This window comes from Paroedura picta, chromosome 10 (genome assembly GCF_049243985.1).
Source record: "Paroedura picta isolate Pp20150507F chromosome 10, Ppicta_v3.0, whole genome shotgun sequence".
Lineage (NCBI taxonomy): Eukaryota > Metazoa > Chordata > Lepidosauria > Squamata > Gekkonidae > Paroedura > Paroedura picta.
The window spans coordinates 2,545,512-2,561,436 of record NC_135378.1 but is presented as its reverse complement, the minus strand read 5'-3'; the positions used below and the strand labels follow the sequence as shown (position 1 = coordinate 2,561,436).

Genomic DNA, 15,925 nt, shown 5'->3' with positions numbered 1-15,925 from the left:
AGGGAAAAGCGGCATATAAGAACCAACTCTTCTTCTTCTTCTTCTTCTTCTTCATCTTGTGGAACCCCACACTGGAATTGGCATCAATGCAATTGACTCTCTCCAACAGCCACTGTCTGTTCTCGATCTTGGAGACAGGAGATCAGGCATTGTAAGGCTGTCCCCCTGTATCCCTGCATCAATGAGGCAGTGAGCACGAAGGTTGACTACATTGAATGCTGCAGTCATATTGAGTAGTATCAGCAGCGCTGATCTTCCTTGGTCCAGCTGGCATTGGAGATCATTCATCAGAGCGACCAGTACAGTGTCCACCCCATGGCCAGTATGGAACTGGATAGAAATTGATCCAGAACTGAAGCTTCATACAGGAATACTACCAATTGATTCACCTGTTCCACAGTCTTTCTCAGAAATGTTAAGTGTGATACTGGGTAGTAATTAGCAGACTTCTGTGGATCAAGTGATGTTTTTTTCAACAGGCTTCTGTGGATCAAGTGATGGTTTTTTCAACATGTACCACTGCCTCTTTAACCCCCCCCCCCCGAAAGTCCCTTGTTTTAAGGAGCCATGAGAGGCAGGGATCCAGGCCCCATTAATGTTAGTAACCTGTTCACTTCATTCTTCAACAGATACCTGAAATGATCAAAAAGAACCCCCATAAATGGCTAAGAGGCCTCTAGAACTTTTACTGTATTAAACTGTATTACTGTATTAAAGGTTGGAGGGAAATCACAATGGAGCATTGAGATTTTATCCACCAAAAAGCTTGCAAATGTCTCACAGCTCATGTATAAACCAGGCAAATGGTTAGCTTATAGACTCTCGAAAGAATCCCACAAAAAATCCATTTCTCAGATGAAGCTAAATAGTCAGAATACCTCACGGAGAAGAAGATTCATAGATGTTTTTTGAAATTTTCTCAAAAGCTTTATTGTTCAGAAGATAAAGGTTTTGGCTTTCCAATAAACCATTTAAAAGATATCCCTCTGAAAAAAATGAGAGACTTAGGTTTTGAAAAGTATGAACTTGGTGAAGGCTTACACAGTTTGTTATGGCCTACAATGGGAACTAAGAAAAGAATAGACATCCATTTTAGGAGGATGCTTAATTGAAAATGTGGATGAAAGACATCTTTGAAGGATTAAGCTTCAGATGACTCTGCTTGAGTCACCTTGTCACTGCTTCCAGGCAGTGGATAATGTTTCTAGGGGAGAATCAGGGCAATCATCGACCAGGAGGAAGAGAGCTGGTGCTAAATAGATAGAAGCACTTGCAATGGTAGTCTCTCTTTCTATATATGCTTTGCCTGGGCCTCACCAAGTCTTAGAAGGTCGTCTAGGGAGAGTTCCAAGGTTACCAATTTAGTTTCAATATATTTATGCCAGCTGGATCGGAAAGAGTCTTGAAATATCAGGCGGAGGAGGGCTGAAGGTTGCTGTGAGCAACCTGGTGTAGAAACACTTGAGATGGACCCCTGCCTCAACCATCATCATGGCAGCTTCGAGTCTAATCTCTGGGTATTTGTAACACAGGAACTGAGATTGTACTTTCTCAAAAGGCTTGAAACAGGATTCAGGAGTTCTGAGAAGGGACCTATAGAGCAATTGAGGCAAAAACTTGGCTTGCAAAAACCTTAATACCACTGGAATGGGGGGGGGGAGCAAGATGGCGGTGTGATAAGAATACTGATCCATGAGACTTACAACTCTGGATCTCCCTGGTCCCCTCCCTGGGAATGCCGCCGCTGTCGGTTGGGTTGGTTTGGGTTGAACGGTGTATTTGTTTTTGTAGGATGTTTTTATGTATTAGGGGTTTTATGGGTTTTTATATGTTGATACCCGCCACGAGCCTCAGGGGAGTAGTGGGCTATAAATCGAAGTAATAAATAAATAAATAAATAAATAAATAAATAAATAAATAAATAAATAAATAAATAAATAAATAAATAAATAAATAAATAAATAAATAAATAAAGAAAGAAAGAAAGAAAGAAAGAAAGAAAGAAAGAAAGAAAGAAAGAAAGAAAGAAAGAAAGAAAGAATCATAGAATCCTGGAGTTGGAAGGGGCCATACAGGCCATCTAGTCCAACCCCCTGCTTAACACAGGATCAGCCCAAAGCATCCTAAATATCTCTTGGTCCCACGGCATCAGGGACAAGGCAACGCCCACTCACCATTCTTCAGATTTTTTTCTGTTTCTCCTTTCAAGTTTCGTTTGCCTTGCTGATTTCCCAGACTTCTGGCTGCCAGTTCTGGCTTTATTCCTTATAATAATAAGGTAATGGGAAACAATTGTACATCTTTAGAAGATATTTTCTCTGAGATCTCCCCCACCTGCAGCAGTTTGCTTTGTTCTTTGGAGATTGCTGGCTAGAGAGCTAAAGATTGTGAGATGAGGTGCTGTTCCCATCCAACTCTCGGAAGATGAGCTTGAGTTTAGAGAGTCAGGAACTGATTGGTCCCAGCACAGGCGCTTTGTAGAAGACCCAGGTGTCCAGAGAGTAGTCTTACTTTGCATTCCATGGTGCCCTTCTTTGCAGCCTAGAGTGTCCTGATCCCGGAAACCCTCAGGAGTTTATTTTTTGTCTTCTTTTGCTTTACTCACTTTCTGCTTCTTCTGCTACGGGTCCCTCTGTTCTGCAGATTACAAGGCTGGGTAATTGGGTGTCTCTCAATCAGGAGATGAGTGCCAGGAGCCTCTGCAATTGCCCAGGCCACACTTCCTGGAATAGCTCTAAGCACAAGAGCTGCAGAGACTCACCCTCCACCCAAGGTTCTGGTTGAGAAACATTGGAATCTGCAATGCTTCTCTATTAATAACAGATTTTAACCATCGTCTCCTTTTATTGCTGGGCTTATAGCTATTGTCATATATAAGATATATAGTTTACATGCTTTGATTATATACTGACTTTACAATTATATACTTTTTTGTGAACTAACAAATACAATTATTTATATTCTGATATGTCAGCTAAATTGAGACACTTTTTGAGATCACCCAAATTCAAAAGCCTAACCCAAATTATTTTTCATCTGCGAAACAAAAAAGACATGGCATATTCTAAAAGAAATCCAAAGAAGACAGAAGAAGAGGAAGAAGAGGAAGTTCCAAACACTATGGAAGGTCTGCACAGTTTAGATAAATGCAATAAAGAAATGAGATTGCCAACAGAGGGGTTACACAAGAAAATTGTCTCAGTTCAAAAAGAGGTCATTGACTCCAAGAAAGGATGGTCTTTAAAAAGCTGTGGAGTCCAACACAAAGCATATGGAAGAGGACCACACTGAAGTGCAAGAAGCGGAGACAGACGTGGCTGAATTGGAGGACTGGAAATCAGCTGCTGAAGAGCAGTTTGAGGGTTTGGAAACTCAAACAATGTCAAGAAACATGAGGATTAAAGGTGCTGTAGAAGAATTAGGCAAACAAGATCTCTGTTGGGAAATAATCACTGCACTGGAGAATATCTCCCAGATTAAGATATTCAAGTTGATAAGGCATACAGAGTCTTTTTTCAGAGCTGCAATTCAAAAGAGCTGCAATTCAAGAGACCTTGTGATAAGTTTTAACACTATTCTAGTGAGAGATGCTGTATTGGAGAAGAGTAAGGTGACCAGATTTTAACATTGGTAAAGCCGGACACCATTGACCAGGGGGGGGGGGTTCTTAATTTAAAATGTGGTCTATATGGAGCAACAAAAAGTTTCATAGAATGCATAGAATGCAAAAATAGTATTGTAATATATATTTTTTAATTTCAACATAAGTACAATTTACCAGGTACCCCCAGATGTCCCTCCAAAAGTGGGACAATCTGGTCACCTTAAGAAGAGCCACTCTGTTCTGTTGAACATCTCTGGACAAGAAGTTAAGATTTTCTAAGATCTCCCAGCTGAAACCCTTTGTAAAGACCATAGCTTAATTTTTTTTTTGCAACAAATTCTCATACAAAAAGGGATTAGGTATTTTTGCAAGATTCCTTTTGCTTTGGAAGTTGTTTTACCTACTCGAAGAGGAAACATCAGAACATTTCAGCGGGTGCAGGAGTTGGTGAATCAGCTATCTCAGGGGCCTCCAAGTCAGGCTCACTTGACCCCCATCCCTCCCTCAACAACCCAGCCCAGGGTAAAATATGGAGAAGCTAAAATTACTTTTGGTTTCTGTGAATAGGTTAAATGCACCAATTAAAAGAAGAAGATTTTAAAAATCAATTAAAGAAATTGTGGACTGATTAAGGTCTCATTCAAAAATTATTCAATTTGAGAAGCTTGGTAAAGTTTTTAGTGTCTCTGCCCCCCCGCCCCCCAAAAAAGAAGAGGTGTCGCTATATACATTGTGAATCTGAACAGGTCATTAATCCCAGTTCCCGACCTGTAGGTCTCGTCCCCTTCTGAGGTTTGCTTGATTCCTTTGTGCTCCTGGATCTCCCGCGATGTCGTGACACCTTCCTGGGCCCCCTCGAGAGAGCCCCTCCCACCCCCTGCCGTCATTTCAAAGCTTCGTCCTGCCTTCACTTCCTTATCTCTTCTCACAAGGCTGTTCTCACTGGAAGCTCAGTCTAAATACCAGATGGGCAATTGGGTTCTTTTGGCACCTTGTAGATCAGAGGAAACTGTATTACTTTTTCTGTGTGAATCAGTGTTCCTGCCCAATGCTGCCCCCATGCCACCCCCCCAGCTTTGCAACCCCCTTCCTCAGTGTCTCTGTCAAGATTCCTGTCCAAGAGCTTATAGGATGTGCTAATCTTTGTCCTGATTCTCCATATAAAGACTTTTACTTAAAGTGTCATCCTGGAGCCCGAGAGTGAGGTCTGTTGTGTGGTTCTGCTGGGTCCTGACCGCTTGGCTCCTGACAGAACGTTAGTGCTGAAATTTTGTCTCAAGACTCAGGTGGGCATTTTAGAAAGCTCAAGCTGCAATTACCAAACACCAAAAAGGTGATTTTGACTGACATCTATGTCACTAATAATGCCAAAGACACATTTTGAAGGGGTTTTCCAAAAAGAGAAAACTTAGATATTGTTTCTTTTGGTAGGAAACTTTAATGTGATTCCAGATCCAAGATTGAAGAAGCCCTGCAGAAAACAAGGTGCTAAATTGCCAAAGAAAGTTCTAGCCTATTTTGATCAACTCTCCTTAACTGATGTCTGGAGATTCAATAATCCACAAATACATCAATTGACTTTTTATTCTCAAAGACATAAAGGCATAACTGTTGGCTGTCAAAATCTTTACTTTAGTTGGTTTGGAACATTCAGATTCTACCTAATACTTTTACAGACCATAATTCACTGGAATTAACTCTGAATTATCACAGGTCTGGGCTTAGGCATTGGAAAATGGACCCCTATTTCCTCGAAGACAAACACAGAGTACGGGAATTCAGATATAAAATGTTGGAAATGGTTGGCTTTTTAAATCATATGTGGTGGACATGTTAGAAAATATTGGAGAATATTTGGAGAATATTTGGAGAATATTTGGAGAATATTTGGAGAATATATTGGAGAATATTTGGAGAAAATATTCTGAAAATAATGTTGAAAGTTAAATTTCCATTTTGCCTGAATTTACGCTGCTGAGTGTGTTACCAGGCAGTGTTTCTTGAAAAGCTGGCGATTTTTTTCTTCTATGCAACAGCTGCGGCACGGTTGGTGGCAGCTAGGTCTTGGAAATTTCAGAATATATCCCAAGTCCTGGACTGGTTTGAGAAATTGGGAGAGTTGGCCAGAATGCAAATGAATAATTGCTCTGCAGATGAATGTCAAGGACTCTGGAGCTGCCTCAGCACTGGCTGAATGTGAGCCCTCCAAGGTGTAGCCGTGAGGACCCTAGCAGCCGCATTCTGGACCAGTTGCAGTTTCCGGATAAAGCCCAAGTGCAGGCCAGTGTAGAGCGAGTTACAGAAATCTAATCTGGAGGTGACCGTCGCATGGATCACTGTGGCCAAGTGTTCAGAGGACAGATAGGGCGCTAGTAGCTGAGCCTGGCGGAGATGGAAAAATGCCTGGCCAGCTACCTGCTTGACGCATGCCTCGAGTGTTAGTGAGGCATCCATGGTCACCCCCAGGATTCTGGCCTGAGACATGATCTTGTGTCCTGGCCAGAGAGGGCAAGCGCGCTTCCTGGTCTGCTCCCCTAGGCCTAACCACAGGTCCTCCATCTTGGAGGGGTTGAGATTCAGGCGACTCTGCTCGAGCCATCCAGCCACTGCTTCCAAACATCTGGTGAATGGTTCTGGGGGAGAGTCCGGGGCAGCCATCCATGAGGAGAAAGAGCTGAGTGTCATCAGCGTACTGATGGCAACCCAGCCCATAACTCCGCACCAGTTGAGCCAGAGGGCACATTAAGGTGTTGAATAATGTGGGAGAGAGCACCGAGCCCTGTGGGACCCCACAAGGGAGCCAGTAAGGGCCTAATAATTCCTCTCCCACAGCTACACTCTGTGTCCGGTTTTGGTGGAAGGAGAGTTTCCGGCGCAAGGCTGTACCCCTTATCCCCGTACCGGCCAGACGGCTCGCTAGCAGCTCATGATCGACTACGTCAAACGCGGCCGACAGATCTAAAAGAACTAACACAGCAGATCCGCCTTGGTCAAGCTGGCGATGGAGGTCATCCAACAAGGAGACCAACACCATCTCAACCCCGTGACCAGGACGGAAGCCAGACTGGTATGGATCATCATAGGGCTTGGTCCCTTGGCCCCAGATCATCCTCGGCGTTCTCCTCTGTACCCTTTCAATGTTATCTACGTTCTTCTTGAAGTGAGGCCTCCAGAACAGCACACAGTACTCCAGGTGTGGTCTGACCAGTGCCGTATACAATGGGACTATGACATCTTGTGATTTTGATGTGATGCCCCTGTTGATATAGCCCAAAATGGCATTTGCCTTTTTTACCGCTGCATCACACTGCCTGCTCATGTTTAGTTTACAATCCATAAGTACCCCAAGTCTCGTTCACACACAGTGTTACCTAGAAGCGTATCCCCCATCCAGTAGGCATGCTTTTCATTTTTCTGACCCAAATGCAGAACTTTACACTTATCTTTATTAAATTGCATCTTGTTCTCATTTGCTCATTTTTCCATTGTGTTCAGATTTCGTTGAACTCTGTCTCTATCTTCTGGAGTATTTGCCAGTCCTCCCAATTTGGTGTCATCTGCAAACTTGATGAGTAGTCCCTCCACCCCCTCATCTAGATCATTAATAAATATGTTAAAAAGTACCGGACCGAGCACCGAGTCCTGAGGTACCCCGCTACTCACCTCCCTCCCATCTGATGAAACACCATTGACAACAACTCTTTGAGTGCGGTTCTCTAACCAATTCCCTATCCACCTGACTATCTGAAAATCCAGATTGCAGTCCTTCAATTTATCCATCAGAACATCATGGGGAACCTTGTCAAAAGCTTTACTAAAATCCAAGTAAATGACATCAACTGAATTTCCCCGATCCAGTAAACCTGTTACTTAGTCAAAAAAGGAAACCAGGTTGGTCTGGCAGGACCTGTTGGAGACAAATCCATGCTGACTTCCTTGGATCACCAAATTGTCCTCCAGATGTTTGCAGATCGCTCCCTTTAATATCTGCTCCATTATTTTTTTAACATTATGCACAACATCGTACACAATCTGCAACACTCCTGCAACACTCCCGCAAAAATTGTTTCTTTGTAGCGCTTTTCGGGGAATCCAAAAGTGGGAATTCCCCCTAAAAAACCCGCTAGACTCTTGAGAACAACCTGCAACACATCCAAAAAGGACATGTGCGTTCTCAGTATAGCGGTAGCAAGCATGTCCCTCCCTAACCTCTCGCACTCGAGCTTCCTGCGTCGCAATCGCCATTTCCCCCCCCTTAAACCGGCAAAAGCAATGAATAAGCGATGCTTCTTTGGCAAAAATCCCTCCACAAGCAATTGTCTGTAAATACAGAATACAGCCCCTGTTCGACACTGCCCTAATTTCGGCCAGAAATTGCACCAGGGGGGCGGGGGATTTTTTTAAACTGTAAGAATGTGTAAACAATTAAGCACCAGCTCCCACGCCAGCGAAAAAGGTCTTTCTGATACATCGAATGAACAAATATGCATTGTTACAGGTGTTTTCGGGTTAAAAAAAATTTTTTTTAAGGAAAGCATGAACATAACAGTTCATTGGCTGTTCTTTTTGATTGACGGCACGGAAACATTGCCTCCTTTGTTGCGATTCCGGCAAGACCGGAAACTTGTGCTTTACGAGAACAGTGCTAGTGGGGAGAGCCTTTTCCCCGAGAAAAAGGGCTGTGTGCGTTACTGAGCCCTGCTGCTATTGATGGCGCTCAGATTCAGCTCCATTGGCGATTGTGAGGAATGGCCCCAAGTCCTATGAGGAAAGGTTGAGGCTCGGTCTGTTTCGCCTGGAGAGGAGACAACTGAGAGGCGATATGATAACCATCTTCAAATACTTGAGGGGCTGCCATATAGCACAGCGGTCCGCAACTTTTTTTTGGTCATGGATCGCTACTGAGGGGTGGGGGGAGAGGGCGACATGGGGGCTGCGCAAATGCACATGTGCAGACCTTCTGCGCATGCACATTGTGCACGGCGGGGGTGCAAACATGCATGTGCAGTGGCTCTGCACATGTACGGATGTGTGAAAAGGACATGTGTGCGCGTTTGGGTCCACGCATACAAGTTTGCATCATTGTCATGCCAGCAGCCACACTTCCCTCCCCCCCCTTCTGCAGCAAAAAGCTTGCTGGGCTGCAAGCTAATCGGCTTCAGCGGCCAGTTTGCTCGCAGCCTGGCAAGCTTCTTGCTGTGGGGGTGGGGGTGGGGAGGGGGAGCTGCGGCCCGCTGCTGAGGCTCTCGCGGCCTGGCACCGGGCTGCGGACCGGGGGTTGGGGACCACTGATATAGAAGATGGATCAGAGTTGTTTTCTGTTTCCCTGGAGAGTTAGACCAGAACAAATTGGTCGGAATTAATTCAAAAGAATTTTCAGCCAGTGTTAGTCTCTTGTGGTCCTTCCTTGCAGACCCAGGGAATTGATGATCGCCACCAGGGGATGGGAGGTGAATTTCCCCCAGCCCAGGCTGGATTCTGGAGATTGGGGGGAGGGGTATCACTTGGCCATGAAACTGGGGTCCCTGTGGGTGGGCAGGTGGCTGTGAGTTCCTGCATTCTGCAGGGGGCTGGATTAGATGACCGTGGAGGTCCCTTCCAGGTCTATGATCATTTTTTGCTCTGAATTTTTTTCTTCTCCTTGTGTGTGAGTGAGAGAAGAAGCGCTGCGTTCTAGTACCCCGCTTTTCACTGCCTGAAGGAGTCTCAAAGCAGTTTCTAATCCTCCCTCTCCCCACAACAGACTCCCTTTAAGGTAGGCGAAGCTGCAAGAGCTTCTGGCCGGCCAGCTTAGCCCAACAGCACTATCAGGGCTGGCAGACCAGAAGCCGCCTGTGCTGCTGGCTGGATCCCTACTGAGGCGGCTTCTTCTGCCTTCAGCAGCAGCCGCCTGCTCAGTCTGGATGTTTTGGGCCCAGGAATGGCTGTGGTGGATTCTGATGACTGTAATCGATTTGTCGTGTAGGTTGTGTAGAACCTTGTGGGAGTTTTCCTTGCAGAAACGGAGGAACCTGTTCTGCAGCACAAGATCGGTGTTCTTACCATTGCTCATGCCCCGAAGAATTCATGGGGGAAACCTGTGAAGTGGGTAAGTGCTATTCCGATGGAGTCTGTGAATGCCAGTGCAAAGCACTTGGAGGCCTCTCTGTGACCCAAAGTGATGCTCCTTTTGGACCAGGAAGGCAGGGGAGGCCCTGGCAAGCCAGCCTTCCTTCAGCCACAGGGCAGACGGCTCCTGTCCTGGAGCTGGCAGTGGCTTCCCTCAGCAGAGGCCCCTCCCTTTCCTCAAGGAGGGTGGGACTTAAGAGAGCCTGTGGGAGGGAGGGAGGGAGGGAGGGTGAGGACTGGCACTGCAAGGTCGGTTTGAGGTTTCCCCCCAAGCACTGCCTGCAGTTTCCCTTCATGGATAGGAATCCAGTCTTAACTGTCCCTGCCCCAGGGAACATCAGCCCCGCCCCCCTCCCCCAGGTGGCATTTTATTGGCTAGAAGAACCACCTCAGGACTAGTTACGACCCTGCCGTGCCTCCCTTTTACTGGAAAGCCAAAATACTTGGTAATCATTGTTCTTCCCACTTTTTTTCTTTCTTTCTACAAAATGTAGCAAAATGCTTTGATGAAAGCCTCTATGAGTATTTTGAGGCTGGAGAAAGCTGGTCTCGGATCCACCAAGGGCTTGTGCAAGGGTGTACTTGTGTGCACAGCCAAGTAGAATGCTGGCCTGCCTCCTACACAGGTATGCCTTGTTTTGTGACAAAAGAAATCCGTGGTAGTCTAGAAACTGTTTCAGCCAGCAGTCCCTTCTGTAAATCACAGACACTTAAAATCTGTGAACTTCTTAATGTCCTATTAAGCGCTAAAGAGTTTGAAATATTCCCTAAGCTTGTGGATAAGATTTGCCTCTATTGTCTTTTCAGCTGATTTTGAATCAACCCCCTCCTTTTTTGATAATTTCTCTTTGCTGCAATTAGATGGGATAGCTCATCTGCAGACACAATGGCGGGTTGTGCCCCGAGATCTACGGGGTAAACTGTCCCCCTGGACTTTGGATCCCGCCCATGGGAATCTCATCGCACAACTCTTTCCCTGTTGGTGAAGGAAGCAGAAATCATCCTATAACACTTTTTGCTCTGAATTTTTTCTCTACCGTGCGTGCGTGTGTGTCTGTGTGAGAGACAGACAGACAGACAGAAGGACAGACAGACAGACAGGGCTGGATCCAGACTGAATTGGCAATTTCTACTGATTTCCTCTTCTCACTAGAGAGCCCCTTCTATCATTCCTCAGTTCTCCAAGAGCAGCATTTTGTGGAAATGCTTTAGTGGAAGAGAGGAAGAAAGAAAATTCTGCTTCCCTAATAGAAAATGCAGTCCAGATCCAGCACTCATGTCCAGGATGCTCCCAAATCATGGAATCATAGAGTTGGAAGAGGCCATACAGGCCATCTAGTCCAACCCCCTGCTCAATGCAGGATTAGCCCTAAGCATCCTAAAGCATCCAAGAAAAGTGTGTATCCAACCTTTGCTTGAAGACTGCCAGTGAGGGGGAGCTCACCACCTCCTTAGGCAGCCTATTCCACTGCTGAACTACTTTGACTGTGAAAAACTTTTTCCTGATATCTAGCCTATATCGTTGTACTTGAAGTTTAAACCCATTACTGCGTGTCCTCTCCTCTGCAGCCAGCAGAAACAGCATCCTGCCCTCCTCCAAGTGACAACCTTTCAAATACTTAAAGAGGGCTATGATGTCCCCTCTCAACCTCCTTTTCTCCAGGCTGAACATTCCCAAGTCCCTCAACCTATCTTCATAGGGCTTGGTCCCTTGGCCCCAGATCATCTTCGTCGCTCTCCTCTGTACCCTTTCAATTTTATCGATGTCCTTCTTGAAGTGAGGCCTCCAGAACTGCACACAGTACTCCAGGTGTGGTCTGACCAGCGCCGTATACAATGGGACTATGACATCTTGTGATTTTGATGTGATGCCTCTGTTGATACAGCCCAAAATGGCGTTTGCCTTTTTTACCGCTGCATCACACTGCCTGCTCATGTTTAGTTTACAATCCACAAGTACCCCAAGGTCTCGTTCACACACAGTGCTACCTAGAAGCGTATCCCCCATCCAGTAGGCATGCTTTTCATTTTTCTGACCCAGATGCAGAACTTTACACTTATCTTTATTAAATTGCATCTTGTTCTCATTTGCCCATTTTTCCATTGTGTTCAGATCTCGTTGAACTCTGTCTCTATCTTCCGGAGTATTTGCCAGTCCTCCCAATTTGGTGTCATCTGCAAACTTGATGAGTAGTCCCTCCACCCCCTCATCTAGATCATTAATAAATATGTTAAAAAGTACCGGGCCGAGCACCGAACCCTGAGGTACCCCGCTACTCACCTCTCTCCAGTCTGATGAAACACCATTGACAACAACTCTTTGAGTGCGGTTCTCTAACCAATTCCCTATCCACCTAACGATCTGAAAATCCAGATTGCAGTCCTTCAACTTATCCATCAGAACATCATGGGGAACCTTGTCAAAAGCTTTACTAAAATCCAAGTAAATGACATCAACCAAATTTCCCCAATCCAGCAAACCTGTTACTTGGTCAAAAAAGGAAACTAGGTTGGTCTGGCAGGACCTGTTGGAGACAAATCCATGCTGACTTCCTTGGATCATCAAATTGTCCTCCAGATGTTTGCAGATCGCTCCCTTTAATATCTGCTCCATTATCTTCCCCACAACAGAGGTCAGACTCACTGGTCTGTAGTTTCCCGGGTCATCCTTCCTCCCTTTTTTGAAGATCGGAATAACGTTTGCTCTTTTCCAGTCCTCCGGGACATCTCCAGTCCTTAAAGAGGTTCCGAAGATGATGGACAAGGGCTGTGCAAGTTCTCTGGAAAGTTCTTTGAGTACTCTCGGGTGCATTTCATCTGGACCAGGGGATTTGAACTCATCCAGTGCAGGTAAATGCCTCTCGACAACCTCTCTATCCATGTTAACCTGCCACCCAGACACTATCCTTTGGCTACAGCCATCTCTAGATGTCCCTAAACACTTTGACCTGTGGGAAAAAACAGATGTAAAATAGGCACTAAGCCTTTCTGCTTTCTCTGCATCTTTCGTTAGAGTTTGTCCATCCGCACCCAACAGCGGGCCTATTGCCTCCTTTACTTTACATTTGCTCCTCACATAACTGAAAAATCTTTTCTTGTTACAAAGGGCTTCCCTGGCCAATCTTAGCTCACTCTCAGCTTTGGCCTTTCTGATGATTGATCTACAGTGCCTAGTAACCTGTAGGTACTCTTCTTTAGAGCTCTGTCCTTCCCTCCATTTCCTGAACATTTTCCTTTTCTTTCTTAGTTCCTCTTGAAGTTCTCTGTTCATCCAAATAGGCTTCTTAGAGCTCCTGCAGTGTTTTCGTCTTTCTGGGATAGTCATTGATTGAGCATGCAATAGCTCTTGTTTGAGTAGCGCCCACCCTTCACATGCTCCCTTCCCTTCCAGCATTCTCGTCCATGGTATGACACTCATCATGTCTCTGAGTTTATTAAAGTTTGCCTTACGAAAATCCAACATCCGCATCTGGCTACAAGCTTCCTTGGCTCCCCATCTCAAAAGGAATTCTATGAGGACATGGTCACTTCCCCCTAGGGTCCCCACCTCCTTCACCTCATCCACCAACTCTTGCCTGTTGGTCAGTATTAAGTCCAGTATGGCTGAACCTCTTGTGGGTTCATCTACCATTTGATAAATGAAATTGTCAGCCAGGCAGGTCAGAAACTTGCATGACAAATCCCATTTGCCTTTTTAGCCACTGACTCACACTGTTGACTCATGTTCAATGGATGGTCTACTAAGACTCCTAGATCCTTTTTGCACATGCTAATAGCAAGACAAGTCTCCCCCTTCCTTTATTGATGTGTTTGGTTTTTCCTACCTAAATCCAGAACTTTACATTTGTCCCTATTGAACTTCATTTTATTGAGTTTAGCCCACTTCTCGAGCCTATCAAGATCATCCTTTATTCTGATTCTTTCTTCCGTTGTGCTTGCTACCCCTCCCAGTTTAGTATCGTCTGCAAATTTAATTAGTATCCCCTCTAAACCCTCATCCAAATCATTTATAAATATGTTTACAGGCCCCAGGACAGATCCTTGGGGAACTCCACTTGTCACTCTTCTGTGATGCTGAACCATTAACAAGTAACCACTGGGTACGATCGGTCAACCAGTTATTGATCCACTTGAAGAATTAGGATCCATACTGCATTTTACCAACTTGTCAAAAATAATACCATATGGAACCTTATCAAATGCTTTACTGAAATCCAGATAAACCATGTCCATGGCACTCCCCTGATCCAGAGATAAGATAAAAGAGATAAGGTTGGTCTGACATGATTTGTTCTTGTGAAACCCATGCTGAGTCTTCGAAATCACAGCTCTCTGCTCCAGCTGCTCAAAGACTGACTGTTTGATGATTTGTTTCAAAATTTTGCTAGCCACATATGTCAACCTGACGGGTCGATAATTACCCGGATCCTCCTTTTCCCCTTTCTTGAAGATGGGGACAACATTTGCCCGCCTCCAATTGTCTGGCACCTCACTTGTTCTCCAAGAAGTGTCAAAAATAATGGACAGAGGTTCAGAGATGACCTCTGCAAATTCTTTTAGTACCCTTGGATGCAGTTCATCTGGCCCAGAAGACTTTGTTTCATTTAAAGAAACTAGGTGTTTGTGGACTCCCCTGTTGTGTTACGTTTTTCCCCACATTGAGCACTATTTCCCTCACAAGAGAAGACTGAGGAAAAATAGGAGTTAAGCAGTTCAGCCCTCTCTTCATCATTTGCCGGGACAGTAAGTTGGACTTTTTTGAATTCCTGTTTGAGGAGCCTTTGTTTAATTTGGCACATAATGGAAGATTCATTCAGAGATAAGATGTAATTATAGTCAATGCCAGTTTGTTGGAGTGTAGTCAAGACGGTAGAGAACCATTTAAATTTGAAAGAGTCTCTCAATAAACAGGCCAATAGACTATCTGATCGAACCCTAAAATGCAGTTTTAGCCAATATTTGAAGGTAGAAATCCAGGCCTTAGTTTCGAGAAGATTATGGCCGTTTTCGAGACATAAGAGGAGTAAGGGACACAATTTGGAGTTCCCAAAATCTGCCGGGAAAAGGCAGACTGTAATCTTTCCAAGTCTTTGTTAAAAGCTGAGATCCACAGAGGGATGCCGTATAAAATTTGGGGGAGAATTTTTGAGTCAAACACACAACAGGCAGCTGGGACAAACTGATTACCTTTGAGGAAGAAAAAACGGTTTAGATGAGTAGTAGAACATTTAGCATGCAAAATAATCCTATTTCTATGTTTGGTCCAGTGCAAATTATGTTGGAAGGTGATTCTTAAGTATTTGAACCATTTGACCTGCTCAGTTTGATGACCACCAATACGCCAGTTTAAGGGGGACCACTTCTGTGCAAAGACCATCACTTTGGTTTTTTCGAAGTTAATCGATATGTCATTATGTTGTCAATATTCATAAAAGCGTTCAAATATCTTTTCAGACCAATTCTGGAATAGGAAAGCAAGTCTGTATCATCAGCATATAGAAGAATTGGGATTGGCAGTTTATCTAGTTTGGGAGCGTGACCATTTATGAGTCTTAGGGTTTTTGGAAGGTCGTGTAAAAAAAGGTTAAATAAATGAGGAGAAAGGATGCAGCCTTGTTTAACTCCTCTCAGGATGGAGATTTGGGTAGTTAGATGACCCTTTTCTGTAAATTTGACCTGACAGACACCCTGTGGGGTGGGTGAGGCTGAGAGAGCCCTGATACTTCTGCCCGGTCAGAACAGTTTTCTCAGTGCCATGGCGAGCCCAAGGTCACCCAGCTGGCTGCATGTGGGGATCGGGGAATCGAACCTGGCTCTGCAGATTAGAAGTCTGCACTCCTAACCACTAAACCAGACTGGGTGCATCAAAGCAGCTAGGGAGTTCTGCTTCATGTAATCCTGGCTACTTGAGCAGAGTGAGAAATTGTGCCCTCTGCCTGCCTACCCCTGTGGGGGATGGGGGCAGTGTCAGAATTTTATTCTGAAGTGATGACCTCTGGAAGAAAGGATTCAACAGAGGTAGTTCTGGCTTCGTCTGTTGCAAAGATATGGCCTTAGTTCCAGTTCAGGTTCTGCATACTTCAGTGTGCTCATCTTAGGGGCGGTCCTGCAGGGGGAAGAAGAAAAAGGAGGCAGAGGTTTCCCAAAGGTGAAAGAGATCAAATCCAGGGGCAGCAGGGTCAGAGACAGATCCCAGCCATGTTGGCCCAGACA

General features: G+C 45.0%; 1 protein-coding gene across 6 annotated transcripts in view; it reads left to right on the top strand.

Moving 5' to 3' along the window:
* HGFAC (HGF activator) overlaps positions 1 to 15,925 on the top strand; it is a 68,364-nt gene that overhangs the window by 29,255 nt on the left and 23,184 nt on the right. For 4 of the 6 annotated variants that reach the window (XM_077302473.1, XM_077302470.1, XM_077302471.1 and 1 more), the window contains 2 exons: positions 9,570 to 9,692; positions 10,207 to 10,338. In XM_077302473.1, coding sequence (XP_077158588.1) covers positions 9,570 to 9,692; positions 10,207 to 10,338 — 255 coding nt within the window. The remainder of the gene's footprint in view (positions 1 to 9,569; positions 9,693 to 10,206; positions 10,339 to 15,925) is intronic. The other 2 variants (XM_077302472.1, XM_077302475.1) reach the window with 1 other exon arrangement.